The sequence below is a fragment of the Ambystoma mexicanum genome, chromosome 4q (genome assembly GCF_040938575.1).
Source record: "Ambystoma mexicanum isolate Mex_15411 chromosome 4q, UKY_AmexF1_1, whole genome shotgun sequence".
NCBI classification, from domain to species: domain Eukaryota; kingdom Metazoa; phylum Chordata; class Amphibia; order Caudata; family Ambystomatidae; genus Ambystoma; species Ambystoma mexicanum.
The window spans coordinates 196,225,559-196,245,790 of record NC_090928.1 but is presented as its reverse complement, the minus strand read 5'-3'; the positions used below and the strand labels follow the sequence as shown (position 1 = coordinate 196,245,790).

At 46.9% G+C, this 20,232-nt stretch overlaps 1 protein-coding gene across 2 annotated transcripts in view; it reads left to right on the top strand.

Moving 5' to 3' along the window:
* Positions 1-20,232, top strand: part of SNX9 (sorting nexin 9) — a 1,580,311-nt gene that overhangs the window by 764,385 nt on the left and 795,694 nt on the right. For both annotated transcript variants that reach the window (XM_069607724.1, XM_069607723.1), the window contains one exon: positions 12,962-13,046. In XM_069607724.1, coding sequence (XP_069463825.1) covers positions 12,962-13,046 — 85 coding nt within the window. The remainder of the gene's footprint in view (positions 1-12,961; positions 13,047-20,232) is intronic.

Sequence of the window (20,232 nt, the reverse complement as noted above, 5' to 3'; positions counted from 1 at the left end):
TGTTTTCCCTGTCTTGTCGGCGTCTTGCTCCACTGCGCTGTTCCCTAACAATGTCTCTCTTTGTTTTCGCTGGGATGGTTGTGATCTCAGAGTTGCTGCGCCGAAGTCAAAGACCACAGTGAGTTATTGATGCGCGTTTATTGGTGTTAATTGCTAACCTGTGTTCTCTTCTCTTCTTTGTTCAGGTTGCGGTGATGATCCGGAATGATGAGCAATCGAAGTGCTGCTTGCCCAGGTAAGTGCTTTGTTAAGACTGACCTTGTTCCTTCTGCCTTGCAGGTTGCAGTGAAACCCAGAGATGGGCGAGGTAAGAGAGGTGCAGGGTGCTGCCAGGACTCGCTGCTTGCCCAGGTAAGAATTGTTATTAATGCTGTCCTTGTTTCTTTACCTTTGCAGGTTGCAGCGAACTCTGGAGATGGGCGAGGTAAGCGAAGCGCAGGATGGATTCAAGGCCGGTTACTTCACAGCTAAGTGTTCTTGCTCGCTAATGCTGTTCTTGTTCTTCCAGGTTATTAATGGAATCCGGATCTAGGACTTCAGGATCGGGCTACTGGAGAAGCAGATGAGCAGCAGCTGGGCACGGTGAGCGTTACGCTGCAGGAGTGCAGAATAACACAAAGCGTGTTCTGGTTTTTGGGAGTGCTTTAAATAGCCTAGGTAAAGTAGTTCCAGGCCAAGTAGTTCCAGGCCCAGCCACACCCAAAACACTAGACTGCATGGCTTGGTTCTAAAGAACTGAGCTGTGCAATAGGTCTCCATGTTGGATTAAGGTCCAAAACTGGTATTGCTTTATTCCTGATAATGAGCCTGGCGCCAAAGACTGACTCCATGTATGTTTCTGATGGAGTTATAAGGCCCTTGGGGCCAGTGTGAAGGGCTTTGGCCCCACTGCTGCCAGAAGCTGTTCTACCAGAGGGGGTCAGGGGCATGGAACCTGACAGATTCATAGTATACTTCTTAAACTTGTTTGGGTGGGAAAGCAGGTTGGAGTTAACTGGAACATCGTTATACATCCTGTGATGAATCTGGGGATGTCATCACTCCATTCTCAGGTAAAGTCTCTCATGTGACCAGGCAAAGGCAGAAGCTACCTGATCCTGACCCTGGGGTTGGCTATTTGCGGGAGGACCACATGAGGGGAGACAACCCTCTAACGGAAGAAGGGACTCTCCAGTTGAGACCTGCTATCCCCCTTTCCCTTGGGGAACAACTATGACCCCAAAATTCCACAAGCCCCATGGCCTATTGTAATGTTACCTTTAAACACCCAAAAATGACTAATCGTCAAACCTCTGGTTTTCCCCACTTTAAAACATGTGACAAAGAAGATGACTGAGAGTGATCACTCCTCTTAATCAAAGTGACCGGTCTGGTATTTTCCCCCCATTGACTGGCAACAGAAATACAAAAGGGCTGGGCGAAACCAAGAAGATGAGTACCCACTTCCAGCCAGGGAGTACGGGAAATGCAAAGCAGCTGTGCGAAGAAGCCCAGCTGATGATTCAGTGAACAGAGGTCGGCGTGAGCGAGAGAGTCATTCAAGGAGGAGGGACTCCCTGACATGGTACCTGAGCCAACCATTAGGAGGTCCCTGGCACGTTCTGCCACGGGAGAGCGAACCCCCATTCTGCAAGGAGGACGGATGCAGATGATGTCCAGGAGAAAGCAAAACCAAATGAAAAGCATGCAGCAATGACGCCGCAGACTGAAACCAAATGCCCTTGAACGCTCCAGTGAAGACACCTCTGCCCGCTCACCGAAGAAGCAGGTATGCAGGCAGTCAGTAGGGTGTTCGAGGTCCGGGAGCTTGCAGGAGCAGTCATAGAAGGAGAATAAAAGGGACTGGGACCCTGGAAGGAAATACAAACTTCCAAGAGCAAATATACATTTGGCAAAAAGAGAAACCCGCTATTGTGAAGAAATAGTGAAAGTCTGTATTCTACAAAGGGGCAAAGTCCTGGCAGGAGAGTATACCAGGCAGATTGCGAGTCTCGGACCCAAACCCAATTGTTACCTTAGGGAGAGAGCTCAAGGGAAAATCCATATCCCTTGGGAATGTGAACTTTGTACGTGTTGAAGATAAGGGATCTGTGATACTCAGGAGAGGGGAGTCAGAAAACCTTGTGACTGTGAACTGTATAAAGCTGAGAAAGGTCAAAGCATTATGATGTGTGCCAACCTGAGTGAAGACAAAGGAGGAAGTATACCCCTTGCCACTAAATATTGGGAAGCTAAGAGCAGTGAGCCATCCTCTTGGCCTGTGAGAAACTAAAGGAGAAGACCAATGGGGGAGGTAGTCAACCCCTCCAGAACTGAGTTGTAAGGAGAACAAGAATCGGAGAAGAGTCATTCCCCCTGGAGTTGTGAATACCTTTTTGGAACTTGATTTTGGTTCTTTGAACTGTAAAGGTGGGCTGTGGACGAGCAGCTATGAGACATGGCTGCTTATCATTTTATATTGAGTATTTAACATGTGAGGGTCAGGATAGGGTTTTGGACACAGGACAGAGAACTGTACTTGAACATTCTGACACAGTTTCCTTAGTTTTGTTGAGGCAGGGAAGCCCCTCATAGTGTTAGGGTGAGAGAGGACTTTCTCCAACCCCTTACTCCTACGTTACGTCCCCTTTCCTCCATACTGTATGGGCATCCCTTGCTAGGGACGGAAATGGAACCATTTTCACCAGAAAAAAGTCTATACCCTTTAAATGTATGCGTGCTGGGGCGTGGCCCATGGAGCATGCGCTTCTTTGACTCTGCCCTCTGGCTCCACACCCCACTCCTCTTTTCCTCATCGACGGGAGTGGACCTACTTCACCAGAGCTGTGGTTGAGTCCCTTTTTTCCTCATAATTCCACAGTCTTTTTTTGTCTAGTGGACATTGGTCCCAAATTACTAACAACCCTTTTATGGAGCAGTCTCACGGCCTCTGGCAGCTCGTCCCTCCCCGGCGCATGTCAGCCCAGTTGGGCTTTAGTCTGTGCCCTTCCTGCGAGGGACCCTTTCCCACGTCGGACCTGCACATGCTCTGCCTCTTCTGCCTGGGAGAACACCATGGCTGGGCAGGCTGCTCGGCGTGCAACGTCATTATTCCCATGTCCATTAGGCACTTAGCTTGCCAGATGGAGGGAGCTGTTCTCCAGGTCTCCCCCAGAACACATAAAGGAGTACGTGTGCAGGAAGACAAAGGCAAATGTGAGTGTTCTCTTTAACAAAGCACCCTGCAAGGGCAATTCTTTTCTCAGGAAACAGCTGTGCGGGAGGGGCCAGGAAGGCCATGTCACCAGCTAGGGTACCGAGGCTCATCGAGCAACCGGCTTCCCGGCCGAGGTGTCCTCAGATCCAACCGGTTCCATTGCTGAGGGGCCTGTTGGCTCTGTCACTGGGATATCTCCAGAAGCCTGAGGTGCGGAAAAAGCACAAACCTGCCTGGGGGGAGGCTAGGCATAATACCACACCAAGCATGTCGGGGCAGGACAAAATGGCAGTGCAGCAAGACAAAATGGTGCACCAGTCGGAAGAGCGGAAAGGTACAGAGCCCACTTCCAGGGGGTAATGGTCCCCCCTCCGGTCCCCTGGTGCACAGCATACCTGCTTGAGGGACAGAGCCTCTACACAGAGCCCTACTATGCACAGAGTGGACAAGGCGCGGCAAGGGCACATCCATCCACAGCGACCATGCCAACGACACAGGAGCATGCATCCCCAACCTGCGAGGACAGATTCTTCGACAAATTCCTCAGGCTTATGAGTTCCCAGCAGATGGGCACCATTCTCCAGGACATTATAAAGGACATACTTCCACCGGCTCCAGTGCCGCCTCTGGCCCCAGTGCAGTGGCAGCAAGCCACCCCTACAGGTGCGGTGGAGTCTCCTCCTGCACTGTTACAGGTACCTGTGCAGCCTAGCATTGTGGCACTTCCGTCTACACCGCCCCCACACCCCTACTCCAGTAACCTCAGCTGCTCTGCCTGTCGACCCGGCCGGTTCTGTCCTACTGAGTAGGAGGAGGACCCTGACACCTCGTCTTCGGCCAGGGCCTTCCATGACAGGCTGACAGAGCATCTGAGCATTCCGCAGCCCCAAAAGGATCAGCCTGTGGGGTGGGGGGGTATTAGCAGAGGCCCTAATGGTCAAATTGGCCTTCATATCAGGTATTCCCTTTCAGAAGGATGTTGAAGCACTAGCAAAAAAGGGTTGGACGAAGCCTCACACAATCCACCAACCGCTGCCACATTCATCAGTGATAGCAGCAGCGTCCATGTATGCAAAGCCCCAGACCTCCACATCATCCTCATCGACCCCTGCCTTGTTGGTCAAGAAGGAAAAAGTGCTAGATCCTTATGGGAAAAAGATTTTTTCAAATTCTGCTCTCCACCTGCGACAGGCAAATGCAGACGCCATGTTAGCCGGCGCAAAGCAGAGGCTGTGGAGGGAGAACTCGGAATTCCTACTAGACATCCCTGTGCACTAACAGGCCTCATTCAAGGCGAGAGTGGCAGAGGCCAAAATAGTTGTGTTCTTCTGGAATCCAATGTTATATAAATTGACACGGCTGGCCAGGCAGTCTGCGTAGCCACAGATATGAGAAGGACGGCATGCCTTAGAGCCACAAAGTTCAACACAGATGTGCAAGATCGTATCCTGGGCCTGCTGTTTGAGGTGGGAGATCTCTTCCGTTCATCCACAGACGAGGAACGTGACAAAACAGAAAATAGTTCCCAAGCAGCCAAATCACTGGCCATTCTGGCAAAGTTGGCTCCCAGGGCATTCGGACAGAGCCAAATCAAGCCAGAAAGCTTAAGGACCTTCGGTGGTTTGAGGGGCTTCCAGGATCAGAAGGCAAGGCAGCCAGACCGGTCCCCCAGCCATCACAAGCACAAGCATCAGCACACTTCACACAGGGGCTTCTATCAGCCAAGCACCAGCCTCAGACCCAAAGAAGCAATGACGGCCCCATCAAGGCGCACAGTTCTCCAGTTGGGGACAGGCTTGCTCTCCACACTCAGTCCTGGTGGACTCTTTTTGGATCCCTGGATCCTGTCTGTGGTTTGGCACAGGTTTCGTCCCCTGGTCCTGTGGCAGTGGAGGACGTGTCTCCCCCCTCTCAACGAGGCTCTGGGTATTACTTGCGGATTTTCGCAATGCAGAAAAAGAACCAGGCTGGCCTACAAGGGGTTTTGGATCTGTTCTTCCTGAACATATCCTTACCCCTCCAAAAATTCAAGATGGTTACACCAGCTGGTTACACCAGCTCTGACTGCAGAGTCTCTGTGTGGGGGAGACTAGACATGCTCCCTAGACTTGAAGGATGCATACTTACACAGCCCTATCTGGCAGCCGGACCGCTCGTTCCTGAGGTGCAGAGTGATGGTATACACGCATTTCACCGCAGTATTTTTCATTGCGTGTTTTTTTTGGGGGGGGGGTAAAAAATTAAATATATGGTTGTGGGTGTAAGGGAATAAAATAAAAAAAGGGGGGTGCTTCGGGGGATAACCCCCCCCCCAACAAAACAATGAGTTTTTTAAAAAAAAAAGGCAATGAAAAAACCTGCGATGAAAAATACCGCAGAGAAATAACGTACAACCCAGAGTGATGGGGCTACATTTTCAGTACAGGGTACTGCAGTTTGGTGTCAACTCAGCGCCAAGGGTGTTCGCAAGGTTGATGAACGCTGTGGCGGCCGTGCTCGGATCGGAAGGCCACCATCTATATCCATATCTCGAGTGGTTGGTCAGGGCGGAATCGCCCGAGGGAATTCGGCAATCGGCCTCCAGTCTTATTGAGAACCTACAAGATCTGGGATTTTCCATCAACCACAAGAAATCTCAACTGCAGCCCACACAAACCTTGGTCTTCCTCGGGTTGGTGTGGGATACCAAACAGAGGATTTTTCCCACTGACAAGAAGGTGGCAGCCATCAAAGCGCCTAAGGGCCATTTCCTAAGCAGATGGACTATGTCGGCCTGGTTGTACCAGCACCTGCTGGGGATTATGGCAGCATCTATCCTGGCAATACCCTTCACCAGGCTCAGGATAAGGCAGGCACAGCTGCGCCTCATGGCCTACGGGCTCCCCAGACGCAGCAGTCACTATCCCGGCGGACCTCATACCAGATCTGTTATTGTGGAGACAGGATACCAACCTCAATGTGGGGCAGACCTTTCAGGCAACTACCTCTGGAGACTACTATCACTACAGATTCCTCTATGGAGGGATGGGAAGCCACCCTGCATGCCCACAGTGTGCATGGCACATGGACGAGGGAGGAATGGAAGAATCACATAAACTTCCTCAAATTGAAGGTCATCCAGCTGGCTCTCTGGGCTTTCCTGCCTTTAATAAGCAGACAGGCGGTCTGCCTGCAAACTGACTGCTCCACTTGCATGTGCTACATGAACAAGCTGGGGGAACCAGATCACCCCCCCCCGCCCCACGATGCAGGCTCACCATAGAGATATGGGAATGGGAGTGGGCCAACGGCATACCACTTATGGCTGTCGGGGGTTCATATGCCACAACGGGAATCCAAACTGGAGTCCGACAGGCTCAGCAGACTCTGGGTGTACAACTACAAGTGGCAGCTAGAGGAACAAGTCCTAGCGGACATCTTCAAGAGATGGAGCCGACCCCACATAGACCTGTTTGCCACAGAGCAGTACTGGAGATGTCAGCAGTATGCTTCCTGGCAGGGTCAGGGGCAAGGCTCCCTCTGGGATGCCCTACACCTCCCTTGGAGTGAGATGCAGGCATATGCATTTCTCCCAACTCCGCTCATTCCCAAAGTTCTCAGCAAAGTCAGTGAGTCCTCCAACATGAGCCTGATTCTAATTGCCCCAAGGTGGCCGGTGCGGCCCTGGTTCTCAGACCTCATAAAGCTGGCGGTGCAGGGTCCAGTGAACCTACCAATTCACAATCAAAGGCTCCTCTCACAGCAGGGGTGGGGCGGTAATTTACCCCGTTCCTGAGAAGCTAGCCCTAGCGGGCTAGTTCATGAGCAAGTAACAATGCAGCATCTCCATCTGTCACAAGACAACCCAGAAAGAATTCAGAAAGCAAGAAGTGAGTCCCCCAGAAGGCAATACAAAGCAAATGGACCAGATTTTGCCTCTTGGCAAAGGACAAAGGGATAGACCCTCTGGCGTGCATGCTAGATCGGGTGCTATCTTTCTCAGCGCAGTTGCCATGTTTAGGGGTACAGGTTCCTACCTGGCTGCCATAGGTGCATACAGAAATTCGGACCACAAGTCATTCTCTTCCTCTAATCCGGTAGTCAAAAGACATCTGACTGGGCTGACGAGGCTGTATCCTCCTACCAAAAGACTGCATCCGGTGTAGAACCTCAATGTGGTGCTCGCAGCACTGGTGCGTAGGCCCTTTGAGTCCATGGCATCAGTAGACACAAAGCTGGTCACGATCAAAACAGTCCTACTGGTGGGTCTTACCTCAGCGAGGAGAGTGAGTGAAATTCAGGCCCTGATGGCCACAGAACCGTATAACATGTTCCATCAAGACAAGGTGGTGCTTCGCACCCATCCAGCATTTCTTCCGAAGGTGTTTCCTCATTCCACTTGAATGAAGAAGTCATGTTGCCAACCTTTTTTCCTAACCCAAAGGACAAAGCAGAGAGAGTGTTGCACTGTCTGGATGTGAGAAGAGCCCTGAAATTCTATCTAGACCTGACCAAAGGTTTTCACAAGTCAGAAGCGTTATTAGTCGCCTTCGATGGCTCAAAGCCAGGGGACCAAGCTTCTAAGGCCTCCATTGCCAGATGTATGGTCGCAGCGCCTCAGGAGGCCTAGAATTCTCAGCAGAAGGAAGTTCCACAAAATCTGCATGCTCATGCAGTTAGGACCAAAGCGACGGCGGTCGCCTTGCAGAGGCTTGTGCCATGGCAAACCATTTGCAGAGCAGCTAAGTAGGCCACTCTATTGGCCTTCTGCAAGCATTGTTGTCTGGATGGCAGTGCATGATCTGACACGGCATTCGGGCAAGCGGTCCTGAGGAACTTGTTTTCTTAGACTCCAAAGCATCGCACCTCCCTGGACATCATTCAGTGGTAATCGCCCATGCAGTATGGAGGAAAGGGGGCAGGACGTAGGAGTAATTATGAGTAACTCATCGTAGTGACTACCGTACTCCTAGTCCATAGTCCAGTTTCCTCCATACGTCCCACCATTTCCCCCCCCACACCTTAATAAGATACGTAGTTTAGCAGGTTAATCTGGCTGACGCGTCAAAGGAGACTGAGGTGTGGCTGAGGAATGCGGAGTCAAGAAAGCACAGGCTTCAAGGGACATGCACCAGCGTGCATACATTTAAAGGGGTATAGACATTTCTCTGGTGAAAATTGTTCAGTTTCCGTCCCTAGCGAGGGACAGTCATGCAGTATGGAGGAAAGGGGACTATGGATTTAGGAGTACGTTAGTCACTATGGTGAGGAACTCATAATTCTTCTATGGTAATAAATACATGTTTATAGCAACCACCATGATAACCCTGTATTTGTGTCTTACTCCTGATCCCTCATAATCCATATATTACATGGCCTGCGGTAGCTGGCGTTAGATTATGGTTAAGTTGCTCAACCCATAAGAAGAGCACTTTTTGGGCAGCTTATAACTTTGCCCCTCCGCCCCCCCCGGACGAATCATCTTCAATGATATTTGTGATGTCATCTTTCATGTCCTGGGTGTTTGTCTTAGCAGTGCACAGTGGTGGCGCGAGTTATGGTTGCTTAGCTTGCCATAACTGGCGATTTTCGGGGGGTTTCGGTTTTACTTGTAACCCTAATGCCCCTTTTAAGAACGTTTTTTCATTGAATATATATATTTGTGATCAAGGTACAGGATCGTAGTGAAACGCGTCTTGTCGCCAGATCTGCTGGTGACATTTTGGGAATTTATATTTTAAATAGATAAAGGTCTATTTTTGGAAGATGCTCAGTATTTTATCTGGCGATGTGCTATGAGACAGCAGTGCCTGCAGTGCCTGGGAGTGCAACTCAACATTTTGGTGTTTCTTTGCACTGAAAAAGGAAATATATATTTACTGGCCTAAGTAGCCGGCTTCAAACTGGATGTCCATTCCCAGATTTATTTTCATATTCCACCGAAAAAGATGAACAGATATTGTTGTTTGCCACAAAGGTAAAACGCGATACATGTTAATTTAACTAATTCATTATTAATTGAACACCAAATGTTCATTCATCTCTGATTCAAATTCTTACATGAATATCATATTGGTATGCTTACTCTGATTATTTGCAGTGTTAGCAGTGGTGTCCATTGTCGTTGCTACATGCACACTGCAAAAATCCGTGTAAGCATACAAATATGATATTCATGTGAGAATTTGATTCAGAGGTAAATAACAATGTGGTTAAATTAGTGAAATTAACATGTTTCAAGTTTATTGCAAAAGAAATCAATGAAACACACCCACTCTTTTCTAAAGAATAAAATAAAAAATAAAATCCTAAATAAAAAAAACGCAAGACCAGTTCAGCATGCACAGCCCGATGAGCACTTTCTACGAATGACCTGTAGATGGTGCGCGGAACACCTAAAACGTACTGCCAAAATAAATATGTAATTATCTCGGGAACCAGATGACCTATCAAGCAAGAAATTGTTGCATTAATTTGGCAATTAAATAAAGAATATTCAACCCAAAATTCATAACGCCAGACCTCACTGTTCATGAGGAGTTACGTCACCAAGATCAACTCCACATACAAATCCACAAACAAACAATATATATCTATATATATATATATATATATATATATATTATACACAGGGAGTACTGTAGTTTAATACTGGTGGAGATATACTTTACCACAAGACCCCTGTTACACATGTTACGCCTGATGCTTGTATAATAGTGAGTCATTTGCTTGACTACACCTTGCATGTAGCACCTTAGGAAGCCGACAAAGTGGCTTTCAAGATCAGATGTATTATTTGCATGAGTATACAAATACATCATGTTACGTAAACTTGGTATCTTGTTTTCTAAAATGTACCTTTTAGAGCACTATGCACTTCACTGACAGACACAAAAACCATAAAATATGGAGAGCAGTTACCCATCGGATATATATTAAAGGGACCTTCCAGCTATATTGTATGGTGCCAAAGACTAAATGAGAAGGAACAAGATGTTAAACAGTGTATTTCTTTTTCTTGATGTTATGACAAGATATCAGTCCGAAATGTGTTTAACATTGTTATTGCATTAGAAGTGTACATATAAAGCAAAATACATTATGTGTAATATATCAAATGGAATGGATATGTTTTGAAAACAATTACTTACATAGAGATATAGTATAATGGTAACATGTACCAAATGGTGCCCCTGTAGAGGAAACTCCAGTATAGGGGAAATAAGGGCCCATGAAACAAAGAAAGGACTAATTATGCATGTAACATCAGGCTGTAGCACAGGTAAGTGTTGAATCTGACGTAGCCCGGTTTGGGTGAAACGCGTTGTTTTTTTCTGTTATGTCCTTGATGTCTATCAATATGGAGAATAAAGAATTAAAAGACTGTGCCTGATGTGGAGCAGTAATACTTAGTGGCACAATTTCTTCAGGTATGACCGTCCACATTGAAAAAATGGCTGCTGCTGCTTCTTCTTCCCTTCAATCCGCTGTTATGAACAGAGTTGGTGACAAACAAGGCAAAATTAAATTAGTTTTTTGTACCTTCCGGTTCTGGACAACACTGTCTTGGACCTCGAGCATGAATGTCCCATACTGTCCTCAGATTCCTGTATTGCGCTCTCTGCTTTCTTATCTTCGTGGAACCTGGTTACCTTCATGTTGTTGAAAAAGTATTGAGGGTTTTGGTGGATTTGTTTGCTGCAACTAGGTTCAGCTCACTTAACGTGTTTAAACAGTTGGGTGCTACCTCTGTATTCAGTGTTTTGTACTATAGCATGCAGAATACTGTCCGGTCCCTATTGCCCAGTTTTCTGGTTCGGTCTGCAACCTTCTGTACTCTCAAATATGCTGTAGGGGACACGGAAAGTTTAGGCTGCTGTCTTGCCTGTACGCTGCTTTCTTCAGTAATGATAACCTAATTATCCCTGAGGGAATACAGGGCGAAGTGTGAGGTCTATCGTCCAATTGATTATGATCAAGGGGCATATATTTGCCAGCAGATTAAGAATAGCTTTTGAATCATGGGTTCAAATTGATGCAGTTCAGATATATTCATAGTATCTACCACACCTCTCATTCCCTCCCTTAATTTTCCCAATCAATTCTAGGGCCCTTAATATTTGTCGCTTAGATGCAGACTTTTTTCATTTCCCATGGGTATGTCCCGCAGTAGGTATCTTTTGGAGATGGTTATTTGAAACAACAAGGCAATGTTTGAGTAACATTTTCGAAATTAGCCCAATGCTAGGACTTCTGGTGTACATTAAATAGCGCTATAATGGTTATAGAGGTGTGTGGGTCTGATACACTCACGTCAGCAGTGTCTGCCTGACCCTGGCCTGGATTTTGGGACCACTACCATCTATTGAACATTAGCTTTAGGTCATGGTTTGCTATTGAGACCACAAAGAGGCGTACAATGAGCTCATTGGGCCGACAACTAAGCCTAAATCCATCTGGTCCTGTTAAGGTTTACTTACTGCGAAGTAATGGCTCAAATCCAACGTTTGTCTCGTTTCAAGGTGAGCGGTGCAGATGGAGAAAGATGTTTTTGAACTGGTGCACAAGGCCTCTGTATCTGCTGGACTGTGTTAATTAACTTTGATTGCAGTTTTGCATACTCTTTGCTTGAATTGCCACTGTTTTCCTTGCTGCATGCATTTTATTCCCTAATAAAATGAACATTTAAATGGGTTTAAAAAGCTAGCAGTATACTGGCATAGTGCCAACACAGAGCATAGTGGGATTGTCAATTTGGGATTCTGTTACAATGAAAACTGCGAATATGCTTTGGATTGTTGTAAGTTTGAGTCTTGGACTAGTTTATGGGAGGCATAAGCTGCTGGTTAGAGAGCCCAAAAAAAGAATAGTTTCATGGTGGTCTTCACATTGGTGCAATAAAAGATGAAGCCTGCTGGGTGAGGGTCTTAAGTCTGTTTGCAGAAGCAGTAACTGAACATTTTAGATACCTGCCTTGATGTGCTAAGTGCAAAATGGAAGCTGGAACATATATGCAAAAAACAGGGAAGACTTGTGATGCCAATGTAGCCACTAATTTGAATGAGCTACCTCAGATTCAAGAGTGTTCCAAGAACTCTCATGTTAAAGAAATAATTTACAGATGCCACCTGACCTGTGGGACTGCCCTGCATTGTCATCTGCTCACCACTAGACCCAATACCTGCCCTCCAAGCTACCAGTGTCTTGCATTTGGAACATGGTTTAAGACGTTGAACTGAAGCAAGAAAGTCTAGTAGTGATGACATTGTAGGTTCCTCTAGACCTGCTAAGCATATGGTTTAAGAACAGACCCTAAACCACAGAGCTCCCTGCTTCCATCTTTAAGCACTGGGGTTTCCAACACCAGGCATGTTCAAAGATCAGGAACTGTTAACATCCCCTCACCTGCCTACCCTTTCATTTTTTTGTCCTTGTACCCACAATCTATTGTATATCTCACAACGATGTTCCTCTCCCCTTTTCTGTGCTCGGTCCCATCTTCACCATGTGTGAAAAACTATTTGTTTATTATTGTCACAAAGATATAACGGGATGTGAGAAGACTGTGGACAATTGGATGCTGATGTCCCTTGTCATGGGACAGCTTGAGGAGGAAGTTGCCAGCTTCCTACCTTTGATGATAAATATGTTATAGGAAATAGGCCGTTATCTATAAATGTGCTGTTTGTACCATATGTAAAAATGTGTCTCAGTAAGATAACCAACAATGGAGCTGAATTTGAACAATGTTATCTACTCGTGTTGTTTTTTGTTTTTTGTTCTTAGATTTCCTGGCTTTGCAAAGCCTGGCATGGAGCAGTATCTCCTGACAAAACAGCTTGTAAAATCCAAAGAAAAATTTCCTATCATAGTAAGTTTGTGTCCTTCAAATTTTGCTTTATGTGTACTTTTGATTTATTTTGCAGGAGAGGTATGATATGCTCTGTTTTCCCACTGTTATCATTTGGATTTCAAGCACTGAATGTTTTTGTTGGTATTTGGAAGAACGTAGGCAACATTATTTATGCTGTTGACTGACCACTCAAGCAACTTAACATCAACGTCTTTGCAGGATGCTGCACCCTTCCCATTTGAGACAGACCCTGCTCTATAAAGTCACATTTTGTTCATTTTGCACTATTTGACCATCAAAGGTTACTCGTTGCCTTTCAAAAGTATGTTCAGTGCCCTCTAAAACTAGAAACATTATTTTCTTCTTAAGCTCCTAGGAAGTTCACTGAAATTAAGTTTCCCATCTTCCCTAATTTACACACTCAACCCTCTTCCCTGTTCCTTTATTCCATTGTATGTCACTTCTTTCCTGTTTTGGTTCAATGTGGTATTTTGAAGATCGCTCAAAGATGAATACAAATCAAGCACTCACTGTGACGCATCAAATTCACTGTACCTTTCTTCTTTGACACTGCTTTTGTCAACTCTTTCCCTCTTCTGTTTCAACCTTTTTTTAATGGCTTTTAGGAAGCATAAATGCTATACAAGCAGCCAATGTAACATGAAAATAAATAGGCCCAGAAAGTACTGGCCCGGTCCAAACACCATCACATAGAGCCCACGCCCCTTTCATGAGGCCTTAAACATACACGCACAAACATCCCAGAGAGACCCTCCATGCCATGGAACTTACCCTCACTTAGGCCCACAACATAAACTCAAATCGCACAAGCTACATACTTTATTTTAATTCTTAATAACACGCCAGATCGCCTGCAGGCCTCTAGGCGCAGAAAAGACAAACAAAAGACAGACATAATGAGGAAGCAGAATCAATGAACAAAACAGGCACTAGGTCTAGGGAGCCCTAAAGAGAAAGGTTCCAGTTTCTTTTTGAATTCAACAAGAGAAGCGGATAACTTAAGGTCCAAAGGAATAGAGTCCAGGTGGCTGGGGCCACGACATCAAACATTGTCTACCCAAATTTGGCTAGGGGAAATCTGGGTTGGCTAAGCTTAGCCTGTTCAAGTAACCTAAGAGATCGTGTGGGTACATATCGCTGAATGCGCTCAGAAAGATAGCTGGGTGCTGCACAAGTCAGACACTTAAACGCAAGTATTAGAATCTTAAGAGACACTGTGCTTTATCGGAAGCCAGTGCAATTTATGTCTGGATTCGGTGATGGAGTGACATCTGGGAATGCCCAGCGCTGCTCTGACCGCACTGTTTTGTGTGACCTGTAGAGCGGCCAAGTTGGATTGAGCAGCGCCTGCTAAGAAGCTGTTACAGTAATCTAGCCTCAAGTTGATTAAAGCCGAGGCTAGGATAGACATGTTGTTGACTGAAAGGAAGGGACGCAAACAACACAGCTGCTTATTGATCCAACCGTAGGAGGCACGGATCTTAGCTACATGAGGCCTCATGGTGAGCTCGGAATCAGTCATGACACTGAGCGTTTTAACGCTCTGAGCCAATGGAATGGAAACATTGGAGATCAAGAAGGATGCATATTCCGGTGAGAGATTTTTCAGCGTGTGGTTGGAGGCTGTGATGAGAATCTCAGTCTTGTCCATATTAAGGCCCATGGAATTCGCTATCATCCAAGAATGAATGATCATATAGATGGTATTAATGGCCTGAGAGTTCTGGGTGTAAATGCCAGAGAGTTCGAGGATGACCTGGGTGCCTTCAGCATAATTGGTGTATTTAGACACCCAGGTCATCAAGCAGCAGAAGAAGAGGAAGAATATAAATGTTAGAGAGTGAAGACCCCTGCGGGACACCCTGTGTAAGAAGAGTGGGACAAGAAGAGGCATCATGAATTGCAACGCAACCATTACGTTGACCCAGGAAGGAGACCGACCATTGCGTGGTTAAATTGGTACAGCCCACCAGGGATTGCAGCCTAGATGCCAACAGCTCGTGGTCGACCAAATCAAGCGCGGCCGTGAGATCAAGCAACATAAGAAGTGCTGATCGATAATGGCCGCCAGGTAGAACTTCAAATGGAGCATTGCAGTCTCAGTACCATGTTGGGTACGCTAGCCATATTGGCAAGGCCCCAAGATAGAAATCTCCTCTATAAATCTGTGCAGCTGGAGATATGCCACCTGATCCATAACCTTAAGTAAAAAAGGAACGTCAGTTATTGGGCAGTAATGCTTGGGCTGAAGAGGATCGAGGTTGTCTTTTTTTTAAGAAGTGACGTGATTCATGCTTCTTTCAGATCCGTTGGTACCCGACCCTCCAGAAAAGATTGGTTGACGAGCTTGGTGACCCATGGGCCGATGGTATGAAGACACCCAACCAACAACCTGGAGGAACAGGCATCACCCTTGCATTTAGTTGGTTTCTTGTCAAGAATAATCTTGTTCAATTCTGCTACTGTACAAGGGGTGAAGGAAAAAGTCGGCTTGAGAGTGGGCTGCTGGGAAGTAGAAGCTGAGCAGGAAGAGGACAGCACAGGTGACAGTGATGGAGTTGGCTTGAGAGTAGGTTGCTGAGAAGTGAAAGCTGTGCAGGATGAAGACAACACAGGTGAAGGTGCTGGAATCGACATGAGTGGGGTGCTGAAAGATGGACGCTGTGCGAGATGAGCACAATACAGATGGAGCTGCTGGAGTCGGGCGGCATGAGAGACGTTAAACTTGTGTGAAACACTGGACTCCAGATGAGAGGCAACTTTGGCCGTAAAGGCGCTATTGTCATGCCACCCTCAATGCTATATAGTAACTTTAACAAAAGGATAAAAGTAGTGATGATAAAAGGATACACGAAGGATCCGGTTCTTTAATGAAGAATCCTCAAGGAAGAATCCTTTCCATTGATTCTTCCCACTGCCTGATATAATAACACAGCCAGAATGAAGAATCAACTGAAAGGATTAATAGCTATGCCCAATCTCCAATCTGTTACAAGAAAACAAATTGTAAATACCAGAACTTCCACTTTGGTCTCCCTTAAAACCAACTATTCCTGTATACCTTATATGATAGAAGACTTGATGTTGGTGAAAACCCATGTTCCAGAAGAATCCACAATAAGGAAAACCACGGCAAGGAAGGGGAAGGTTAGTAGGAAGCAGGGGTGGACTGGGCTATAGGGAACTCTGGAGATTTCCCGGTGGGCCTCTGCACCCTGGGCCTCTTTTGTGTGATATTTCCAAATTTTCTCATAGGAAAAGCATTGGGCTTGCTGAAAATGTGTCAAATGGGGCCACTTTGAACCTTATTTCCAGGTCCTCTTTTGGTCCCCAGTCCACCCCTGGTAGGAAGCTAGTCCCGAACGGAACGAGGGCCGAGCTAGTGTCAGGTTGGTGCACACTGGGTAGCGTTCATTAGTTCAATGCACATAACAAAACAATCCTGGAATCTCCAACAGGTGAGCATTTAAGGTTTTCACTGGAGTGCAATACGTTATTCACCCTAGACATTCTGTAATGAAGTTAAACATAAATATCCTCTGATGATCAATTTCACCATTGAAAGTAACTCAATTCCCGACTGGGTAGTAGTGTTAAGTCAGAATTCCTGAAATTAACTCAATTCCCGACTGGGTAATAATGCTAGGTCACACAATGTTCTGGAATTGTACCTTTGTTGAAACAGGCCCCGTCCGTAGTAACCAAGGTAGTGTCGTAGTTGAAGCGACACTCTACAGGAGTTGCAGAACTGGCTATGGGAAGCCGCCGCGTTGAACGACCTGAAGCTGGAAGGCCGTCGCGGTAGACAGCGAGGAGCTGGAGCCGTCCCACGGAAGAACGCCGCTGACGGCGAAGAGCGGGCACAGTCACCTGAAGAAACGCGGCCAGCTGGGAAGCCGCCGCGTGAACAAACATACACTTGGAAAAGCATGCAGCCGACTGGAAGCCTCTGCGTTGAAGGTGTGCACTTGGAAGAACTGCAGGTTAAATCCGCCGTTTGGGGAACGCTTCCATGAAGTTTACAATAATGAGAGAAGCGTCCGGAGAGTAGCTGAGATCTCAGGTAACTATAGGATGAGAGAAAGCGGTTAGTGAGGAAACAAACTGCACGAGGAAAAACTTTCAATCAGAAGCACGGAGTGTTCTGAATAAAGGACCTAAATACGTGCCACAGACACGAGACTGATCATGTGACTGGACGCCGATATTCAGAAACGTTTAGCAGGAAGTTTGGAGAACAGTCTCCACCTATTATAGAACGGTTTTGTTGCCATTCTGAAAGCATATGGATTCCTGCTACCATGCCCCACAGGTGAGTGCATGACAGCTATTTATAGTTTGACACCATGCAGAGTCTTGGGGGTCAATTGATCTTAGTGTGGGTGTTACAATTAAAGTCCCGAAGGATCGAGAACAGTTCCTTTTTAAGCTTGATTTGGCTTGTGAAATACTGTTATTATAGTATGTAGACTTGGTGACGGTGACAGCAGCCTTGAACTTTTTAACAGCACATTTGTATATGGCAAGAACAGCTGGTGACGGTTGCTTCTGCCAGGCACGCTCCTCTGCTCTCCTGCGATGCCTATGGGTAAGGATGTCCTCATTAAACCACTGGTGAGACAAGGTTTCTGGCTTAACACGCCCGGTAATAATGGGAGCAAGATCCTCTATAATAGTCTAAGGTCGATTTTATGTGAGCTGAAAGGACAGATGAACTGTCATGATTCTGCATATTGCCAAGCCTACTTTCCAGTGCCTGCGAGAGTCTGAGGCGTAAGGTATTTAAAGGATCTAACCCTGATGGATTGCCTAGGGGTAGATTAACTCTAGCTGATCAGGAAGGCAAAATGATGGAAAAGGTAAGCAGGGAGTGATCAGACCGGGGCACTGGATGATGGCTGGGATAGAGGCTGAAACCCGATGCAATAATACCCAATCAAGAATATGGCCCCCTCTATGAGCGGGCTCCGTAACCTGTTGGACATAGCTGATGGCAGAGAGTGCAGCCAGTAATGACTGGGCGACCTTGTCTGTGGGCACATTGGCCCAGAGGTTAAAGTCTCCCAACAACACCACTGGAGCCTCCCCACCACCCCCCACCCCTTTGCATCTTTGTGGTCAGCCTTTAGCAGCACGTAACCAGGAGGGACTGCAAGGGTGGCCTTGTTGGAAATGGTATCACTGAGCCAAGACTTGGTGACAGCCAGCAAGTCATAACTAGATTGTGTAGGGAGGTCTTCTATTTCAACCCCATAAGAAATTAGGGAACGTATGTTGAGAAGAGACACTACCAATGGTTGAGTAGGCAAGCCTTTTTTGGATGACTGTGGCCTCGTAAAGTTGAAAATCATAGCATCACATATGTTGGAGAGGAGCGTTTTGGGTCTAGGGCACTTCGTGACACAGAACAAAGTAGAAGTGTAACCACAAGTAAATAAATAGCCGGAAAAATAGCCTACCTGCAGTGAGGACGGGAGCAGAGGCAAGACGTCAGCAAGCCGGACGCAAACGGGCGATAACTGGCCTGACTAACGCGCTGACGTGCCGCCTACGTCAATAAATTGCAGTGGTCGCCTGGGGATTGTAGCTTGAATAAACCAAAAGTGTCTTGCAATTGGCCAAGTTGTTAGAATTTGTAGCAAAAGCATGCAGGACTTCCCTGAACTAGCTTAACAGTAATCAAACTGAAGCTAGCGTTATTGCGGTAAAAAGAAACAGTTGCAGGCAATAAATAAAGTAATTCACAGTAGTAGTTAAATGTAGGTGTCAAGAGCACAGAGTAACACACAAGCACTTCATGAAAAGAATACATCGCACTACACCACTGAAACTGACAACAGTCATACACACATCAAAGGAGCACAATAGAAATGCCAACCTTTTATCCCGGCGATAACCGGCCTGACTAACGTGCGCTGTTACAGTTCACCACCCTGACACTAGGCGGGTGATGGTCTATTGATAGGGCAGGGTGATTTTGTCTCTGAGGCAGGTTCTTGTGGAACATGGAGGCGATGGAGGACATGTTTGACAAGCCAAGCTCCTGCTCTTGCTCCAGTCTCTCCCTCAGCTGTCTCCCCTCAGGGTCTTCACCTAAGGGGCACACCTATAATTCATTCAGTTTGTCGGGGGGAAATTCTCCCGGGGTCGGCTGGGCCGTCCGCGGACCTCCGGGCAGGGAGGCCCCAACTCCTCCCGTGTATCCCAAAAATGAGTATGAGGCTCACGCAAGAAGCAAGGTGATTCTGCTGTTTATTAAACAAAACAGCAGGGATGGGTCAAGGATCGTACGCGTCCGTCCTGACACTCTCTCTCAATTCGTGGGGCTCGCAGGCCCTTTTTACCTCAGTATGACGCGCTACTTGCGTCACCTGGGAAAGTTAGCAAAAAACCTATCGCCACTCTGGATTGGTTCCTCGAGTGGTAGGGTTAGTATAGCATACGTATAGAGAATGCTGTTAGTGGTTGAGGGTCAGTCAAGTGGTATACTTGGGTTGTCCCTTCAATTAGATACATGAAAATTGTTACATGAAGACCCCTGAGGATTGGCTAATGTTAATGGCGTCAGTGATAAGAGCCCCATGTTCTGATTGGTCCACTCGCGAGCCCCCCAGTCTGGGACCACCGCTGTTCCCAGCTCGCGGTGCACCTGTCATTTGCAACAATGTATAACTATGGGTATGTGCAGACAATGTAAGGATTTGTTCATTTGCTGGAGGGCAGACTACTCCCACCGCCGCAGATGTCCATTGAGTCGCTTAATTGTTGCTGCCTGCGTCTCAAAATGTGGGATCCAGGCGCCTCCTTCCTCCTGGGCCTGGCACCCTGTCAGGTTCGGCTTGGTCACGTGAGGAGAGACCGTGGTTGAGGCAGAATTCTGCACATTTAATATTGCATTTTCCACTGTGTGTCTGGCTTAGTTTGCAGGTGTGACCTTGGCTTCGGCTTGTGGCATGCGAGTTTGCAACATTGTGCCCTTGACTGTCTGTTCTCGCCGGGCTCATTCTGCAGGGTCAGCAATTGTACTCTTGCTTGTTCAATGTTCATGGAGGCTCTTGCTTGCGGCCTACTTGGGCCTGGTGCATAGGTGGGGATGTTTGATGCACGGCGCTTTAGGTTATGGTATCATATTGTTTTATCCCCGGTACCATGTCTTCGTTATATTCCTCATTGTAATGCATGG